Genomic DNA, 7,427 nt, shown 5'->3' with positions numbered 1-7,427 from the left:
GGCAGAGCACATGAGGTCTTCAGAACCCCCACCCCCAGAATTCTTTGTGTTTCCTTGCTCTTTGAATGCTCTGTGCCCTCCTCCCTCCAGCTGCTTCCTGATTAACACAGCCGACCGGATCATCCGGGTGTACGACGGCCGGGAGATCCTGACGTGTGGGAGGGACGGGGAGCCCGAGCCCATGCAGAAACTGCAGGATCTGGTCAACAGGTGAGAGGCTCTGGGGTGGCTGCTCGGCCCCACTGGGTGGTCGGGCACTGGACAGGCTCCCCAGGGCAGCGGTCACGGCCCCAAAACCTGCCAGAGCTTGGACAACGCTCTCAGGGACAGGGGGGGATTTTGGGGTCGATCAGGGCCGGGAGTTGGACTCCTGATCCTTGTGGGTCCCTTCCCACTCAGGATGTTCCATGAATCTATGGACAGGTGTGCTCAGAGCCCCCCCAGGCTGTGGCTGAAGGGTGGCTCAGTCTCTCACCCCCTGTAAGGACAGATGTTCTCGTTTCAAACCCGCCTGGCACAACTTGACATCTAAATACTATTTGAGGGTGGGAGTGCGTGGAGATCTCAGTCAGGAGATCAAACCCACCTCACCGTCCCTCCTCCCTGGGCTGGGGTTGAACCTGTGCTGCTCCCTGTGCTCCCAGGACCCCCTGGAAGAAGTGCTGTTTCTCTGGGGATGGGGAGTACATCGTGGCAGGATCAGCTCGGCAGCACGCCCTGTACATCTGGGAGAAGAGCATTGGGAACCTGGTGAAGATCCTCCATGGGACCAGAGGAGAGCTGCTCTTGGATGTAGCAGTAAGAAAGCTGCCCTTAATGTTTCCTCTTGTTTTGCAAACTGAGCTCTTCTAAATGAAAGCTTCATGAAGTTTCTCCTCCCTTCTCTTCCAAATAAACCCAGTGGCATCCTGTGCGACCCATCATCGCTTCCATTTCCAGTGGGGTGGTGTCAATATGGGCTCAGAACCAAGTGGTGAGTGTTTGGATCCTTCCCTTGGGATCAGGCCCTGGCACAGGCTGCCCAGAGAAGCTGTGGCTGCCCCTGGATCCCTGGGAGTGTCCAAGGCCAGGTTGGACGGGGCTTGGAGCAACCTGGGCTGGTGGAAGGTGTCCCTGCCCGTGGCACAGAGTGGCACTGGATGGGCTTTAAAGTCCTTTCCAACCCAAACCATTCCCTGATTCCCCAGTGGTCTCCATCCAACCCTTTATTAAATCCCAGTTCCTCTCTCTGTGTGAGTAAAACTGGCTTTGGGTTTGTGCCTTAGGAAAACTGGAGTGCCTTTGCCCCTGACTTCAAAGAGCTGGATGAGAACGTGGAATACGAGGAGAGAGAGTCGGAGTTTGACATTGAGGATGAAGATAAGAGTGAGCCAGAGCAGACAGGTACTGCTCAAACTGTTCCTGGGTGGGGAAATACTCCTTACTCTGCCTGGGTGGCCACTGGAGTCGATGTCAGCACAGCCACCACTTGGTGGTGCCCAAAATTCACGGAAGAAGATCATGGAATGTGAAAGGCCTGTGTTAAACTGTGGAAATAAGGATTATTCCCAGCACACCACCCAGCTCTCCACACCCCCAGCCTTTGCTGCACTTCTCATATTTAAATTAATTGTTGTTTAGCAGTTTCTGTGTTCACTCTAATATTGGCTTGTGGGAATTGAGCATTAATTTAATTTAATCAATAGTCAAGAACCAGTTTAGTGAGAACAACAAAACACTGTGAAGTCCTCTCTCTGTTGCAGGTGGGTTACAGCAATAGCTCTGCATTAGAACACAGGGAAATAAAATAAAAACCTGATAGTTTTAAGAGGAAGTACTTTAGAGTTGTTTTGTGCTTGAATTTAAGAGGAAGTACTTCAGGTTTGTTTTCTGCTTCAGTTCCAACTTCTCCATGCTCAGACATTTAAGCACAGCCAGTCCTGTTCTTTCTGAGTAATTTGGTCTTTTCTTGACTCCCTTTAATTTGTGTTTTTTCCCTGGTCCTCAGGTGCTGACGCTGCAGAGGATGAAGAGGTGGATGTGACAAGTGTGGACCCCATTGCTGCTTTCTGCAGCAGGTGAGGGGAGTGTCTTGTTTCCAGCCTGGATACAAACCCCACCACTGATACCCCCCGGGGTAACAACCCAACAGTGGCATTTTTAAATGACAGCAGCTGCTTTCCCTTCCCAGTGACGAGGAGCTGGAGGACTCCAAGGCTCTGCTGTACCTGCCCATTGCTCCTGAGGTGGAAGATCCAGAGGAGAACCCCTATGGCCCCCCACCAGATGCTGTGCAGAGCTCCCTGACTGACGAGGGGCTGGGCTCGGAGAAGAAGAGACAATCCTCCTCTGATGGCCCCCAGGCACCAAAGAAGAAGCCCAAAACCACCAACATTGAACTCCAAGGAGTCCCTAACGATGGTGTGTGGGGGCTGCCCTTGTTTTAGTGTCTCTTCTGCATCTGGAGGAGGGGGGGCAGCTTAGCTTGGTCTGGAGAGCAGAAGTTCACAGAGCTTGCCTTAAATTTCCCCTTCCTTTCAAGTATTTTCTTACAGTAGTTATTAACAGCCAGAACTTGGCAAGTTCAGAATGGGTTGGGAATCCTGAAACTGCAGGGAATGCTGGAATGGTTTGGGGGGGAAGGGACCTGAAAGATCCCACCACAGCTGAACACAGCTGTGTTCAGCTCCCGTTTCTCAAGTGTGGCTCAGAGTTCCTGAGCCTCACTCATGGATTCTGGAATCCCAGAATGTTTGGGTTGGAAGGGACCTTAAAACCCATCCCAAGCCGTGGGCAGGGACACCTTCCACCAGCCCAGATTGCTCCAAGCTCTGTCCAACCTGGCCTTGGACACTCCCAGGGATGGGGCATCCTTTGGAAAATCCATCCCAGCCCTTCCCCACCCTCCCAGGGAGGAATTCCTTCCCAGCATCCCATCTAACCCTGCCCTCTGGCAGTGTGAAGCCTTTCCCTCTTGTCATTCACTCCGTGCCCTCATCCAAATCCCCTCCCCAGCTCTCCTGGAGCCCCCTCAGGCCCCGCAGCTCCCAAATTTCCCCACCCTTCCTACGCTGCTCCATCTCACCCTGGAATCCCGTTCTCCCCCTCCCCACAGAAGTCCATCCGCTGCTGGGTGTGAAGGGAGATGGTAAATCCAAGAAGAAGCAAGCAGGCAGGCCTAAAGGATCAAAAGGTAAAGACAAAGATTCTCCATTTAAACCGAAACTCTACAAAGGGGACAGAGGTGCTTTACCTCTGGAAGGAGCAGCGAAGGGTAAAGTGCAGGCGGAGCTGGGACAGCCCTTGACAGGTAAGGAACCAACCTCAGCACCCTTGGCTTGCTTGGTGGCCTCGCTTTGTGCAGCCCCCTCGTCCCTTTAGAGGCGTTTTTTTAGCTCCCCCCAAACGGCACTTTGCTCACTGAATGTTTGGCTGCTGTCAAGGAGAGGCAAAATTGGACCTTGGTGAAGGGGAAACTGCTGGATTTGAGGGGAGGAATGATAGGAGAGCTTTAGGGAGGGGTTTTAGTGGAGGTGGGGAACTGTTTCCAGAGGGAAAAAGAAAGGATTTGATCTCCTCAGTGACTTCCATCAGCTCTTGCATAAACAGTAATGACGTGGTTTGGGTTGATTTTGGGGGGAGAAATGTAGCTGGTGAAGGGTTCTGAAGCTGCAGTTGGCATTTTGTGCCATCAGTGCCAGGCAGAGAACAGAGGAATTCCACAAGGAAGGAGGGAAAGGAGCATCACTAATGGTCTGTTTGATCAATGGACCCTGAGACAAAACCCAGGAGCTGAATTTTCTAATCCAAGCTGTACTGCAGCCTTATTTAAACTGCAGAAGGCACAGCTGCTGTAGATCAGGGCAGGTTTGGGTGGATTTCCCCCCCTTTTGATGGCTTTTTGGTTCTGTTCTGTTGGTTGTGTGGTAGAGCTCATCCAAGCCCAGCACAGAAGGCACAAGTTTGGCTTCAGTGACGTGGAATCCATTTATTTTTAGATTTTAATGAGGAGCTCGGGGTTTGAAATTTCGAGCAGCTTCAAAGGCACAGTGGAATTGATACATCAAATTTTGCATTTCCTTGAACTCCAGCGGCTGCTGCTGTGGATTTTAGAGTGTCCAGGAGTGATTGATTCCCCCCCTTCCTTCCCTCACTGCTGGTCCTATGCTGCCCACCCTGCTCCTTGTCCTTCCTGCTCAGCTCCTCACTGTGGCTTGTACTGGTTCTGATAATGATGTGCTGGGACAGGGAATGGGATAAAAGGGATGCAAAAGGGTAAAAGAAACCTGGAAAAATGTGGTGGTGGTGGGGGTGTTTTCTGGGCTTCCATTTGATCCTTTCTCACTGCACCCTGCAAAATGCGGGAGTTAAACAGCCAAGGTCAGCCTTGGCAGGGGCTGATGAGTTTCTGGTGTCACATTTGCTGCCAGGGGGGTGACTTTCTGAATTCCCAAGTCCTGAAGGGACATCCAGCAGTTTTAGGGGATGACAGGGGTCACCTGGATTTGTGGGGGACCCTCAGGTGTCTCTGCTGGCACCTCTTACACATCCAAATCCTCTCCTGCTGGACGAGGCTGGTTTGGAGACCGGGAGTGTAACCCTGAGTGTCATCAGCAGGCCCACTGATTGCTTTATTTTTTACCTTAAACTCAGGTTTCAGCACCAGCAAACGGAGCAGTTTGGTCATTTTATAGGTGCAGGATAAAGTCTCACAGCAATCTGGTTTCACCCAAACTTGGGTGGCACTTGTTTCAGTTGTATTTTTGAATTGAAATTTTGGGACTGATGAATCAAATAATTTCACATCAGGTAAGTTTTCTCGGAATTCTGTGCAGTAAAGAGTTTCTGAGCCCCCTTGTCCATAGATAGGAACACCAGAGATGTGGATTTGCCTCTTGTTCCTTGGATCTCCTTTAGAAAAGAGCTGCTTTGTCTAGAAAATCTTGTTCTTCTTTTTTTTTTCCTGGAAAAAGCTGCCATGTTTGGTGCTCTCTGGTTTCTGGTAACTCCTGTGTGAGGCTGGTTACTTATTTTTTCCCCTGTCTTTGATCTCTTTAGCAGGTGGTGCAATCTCAGAACTGTTGTGAAGACTCTTCTTTGCCTCCCTGTTCTCTTTGCTCTGCTGGCACCCTCATGTGGAAATAGCTGGAATGCTCAGTCCGAGGGACTGCCAGGCCCAGCAGACTGACAGCTCATGGATTCAGGGAGTGACTGTGGCCAGGAGGGGCTCTGCAAGAGGAAGGCCCCTCCGTGGATCAGTGGGGGACGTTGGCTCAGGCCCTGCCACTGGAGAGGGACTCGTTGGACTGTCCTGGTGGTGACAAACCCTGGTGTCCCCCCCCTGCCACTCCAGAGCTTCCCAGGCTTTGTCTAAACCCTTTTCTTCATTCCTGGATCGAAGAGCACCCCGAGCGTGTGTTTTTACTGCTGATGCCCCGTGACTGTGTGTCCTGCAAACTGCCCTTCCCTTGCTGGGGATCCTCCCTGTGAGTCCTGTCATTCCTGACCAGCTTTCCCAGGAGCTCAGTGCTGCCTGCTGACCTCAGTGCTGCTGCTGGGCCAGGCCTTGGGGCATCTCCAGTGGAGAAGAGTCAAGACACCTCTGGAGTCTGCAAAGGATGAGCCTTCGCTTGGTTGTTTTTAAGACTCTGCTGGTGGGAGAAGGAGCTCTGATAAAACATTCAGTTTGTGTGTTTTTTCCCAGCCTGTGACACCAGAAGCTGTGTTGGCAGGTTCTGTCTTGTCCTTGGCAAGTGTTTTTACTCCCTTCCCCGGGAGGTGCCCTCCCAGAAATAATTGGGTTCCTCCTTCACTGGTGGGGACTGGGATGTGCTTAAAAAACAGAACCAGGATTTCTCTCAACTGAAACAGGGCTTTTTTAAAGTTTTGTTTTGTTTTTTTCCCTCCACTTCTGGTTAAAAATGGCAGAAAGGTGGATGCTGACAGCTCATTCCAGCCATGCTCTAACCTTTTATTCCTTAAGGGCAGTTGGAATATTTTCCTTGTAGGAATGGGAAGAGGCACTTTCTCTGTCAACACCCACAACCTGAACCTCTGGTACTCCACCAACCTCCTGATAAAAGGAAGTTTTCATTCCTGAGGCCCCTTGTTTCACAGACTTTTCTAGTTCCTATGCAACACTTCCAGTTTTTCCCCAGTGTAATTATTGGGATTATCATGATTATTTAAAGTCTCAGAGTGTCCTGCAGACACTGAAACCAGGGAGTCACAAAGAGATTTATTCACTGGCAGCCAGAAATGTGCAGTGGCTGCCTGGGAAAGAGGGGGGGGGAAGACATTTTGATTCAGAAGGTTTTGAAAAACTGTTATTTTAATTTCCAGCTTTGGTACATTTGCTTCATGTAATGGAATTCATTACCAGTATTATTAGTTTTCTTTGTTCTTTTCTGCTTGTTGGATGACTCTGATGTGTCAAATCCACCAGTGTGTGGTGTGACTGACCCCCCCTCCCCAAGCTTTAAACCTGCACAGGTCGTTGGTTTGAAGCATTTGATTTACCCCAGACTGAGCTTCTCTGTACAGTGTAAATGTCCTGGGTTTATTTTTCCTGCCGCTCTAATTTTATTTTCCAGTGTCTGTAGTTTTGTACAGTATTTGTCAGGTGCTGGCCTGGTGGTGGAACAGGGCGGTGGTGTCAGCTTTGTGTTTGTAAATAAAGAGGTACCTCTGATTTCCTAAAGTTCCTGGGGGTTGTTGGTGATGTTTGGGAGTCCCACAGTGCTGGACACAGAGCTGGGTGTGGAAAATACAGCTGCCAGCTCCCCAGAATTCCTCATTTTAAGTGAAAGGGTGGTAGGAAGAGAAATGTGTGTGTTTATGTTGAGGGACTGGGCAATCCCAGCTCGGGCAGCCCGTGGTTAGGATGGTGATGATTGAACTGCCTTGGTCAGGAACTGGAGACAGCACAGTTCTGTGGCCCACAAAATGTGAGTTACCCCCTCAAAACCAGGAACTGAGGGGGTTTTTTGGTGAGGAACAGGAGTGCGTTGTTCCTTTGGGATGGCTGAGCTCGGAGTGAATCCCACTGGGATTTGGCTGCCTTAGAGGAACGTGGAGATTTTGGGGTCAGCTCCCTTTGGAGTGGTGGCTGTGGCAGAGCAGGGGGGGCACCCCTCTGATGGGGAGTGTCCAGATCCTCATCCCAGAGGATTTGCTTTGCCTTCCCTGTGTTCCCTTGGAGTGTTTGGGGCGGTGTCGTGACCCGGCAGCGGGGCTGTGACATCAGCTCCGCTCCCCTGGGAGTGGATCTGGGCGTCATCAGAGACAAAACCTGCTCAGACCGCCTTGGATCTCGGTGGATCAGACTGTCTAGAGGTTGGAATGTTGGGTTTGAACTGGGGGAGTGCTTTAGGTGTGGGATGGGGGTGTGTGCAGGTCAGAGCTGGGCGGGAACTGGGATTCTCTTGTGCTCCACAGCGTTAATTTAA

At 50.9% G+C, this 7,427-nt stretch overlaps 1 protein-coding gene across 1 annotated transcript in view; it reads left to right on the top strand.

Annotated features, from left to right (window-relative positions):
* Positions 1 to 6,679, top strand: part of RBBP5 (RB binding protein 5, histone lysine methyltransferase complex subunit) — a 7,770-nt gene extending 1,091 nt beyond the window's left edge. Inside the window, exons 3-10 of the mRNA XM_027909506.1 lie at positions 91 to 210; positions 645 to 798; positions 902 to 973; positions 1,266 to 1,383; positions 1,988 to 2,057; positions 2,171 to 2,400; positions 3,095 to 3,289; positions 5,041 to 6,679. Of these exons, the coding sequence (XP_027765307.1) occupies positions 91 to 210; positions 645 to 798; positions 902 to 973; positions 1,266 to 1,383; positions 1,988 to 2,057; positions 2,171 to 2,400; positions 3,095 to 3,289; positions 5,041 to 5,066 (985 nt within the window). The 3' untranslated portion in view covers positions 5,067 to 6,679. The remainder of the gene's footprint in view (positions 1 to 90; positions 211 to 644; positions 799 to 901; positions 974 to 1,265; positions 1,384 to 1,987; positions 2,058 to 2,170; positions 2,401 to 3,094; positions 3,290 to 5,040) is intronic.
* Positions 6,680 to 7,427: the final 748 nt, after the last annotated feature.

Source organism: Empidonax traillii, unplaced genomic scaffold, assembly GCF_003031625.1.
Source record: "Empidonax traillii isolate 1590-97213 ecotype Southwest subspecies unplaced genomic scaffold, ASM303162v1 scaffold2182:size33778, whole genome shotgun sequence".
Classification (NCBI taxonomy): domain Eukaryota; kingdom Metazoa; phylum Chordata; class Aves; order Passeriformes; family Tyrannidae; genus Empidonax; species Empidonax traillii.
The sequence above is the reverse complement of the archived record's forward strand: the minus strand, read 5'-3'. Positions and strand labels throughout refer to the sequence as shown.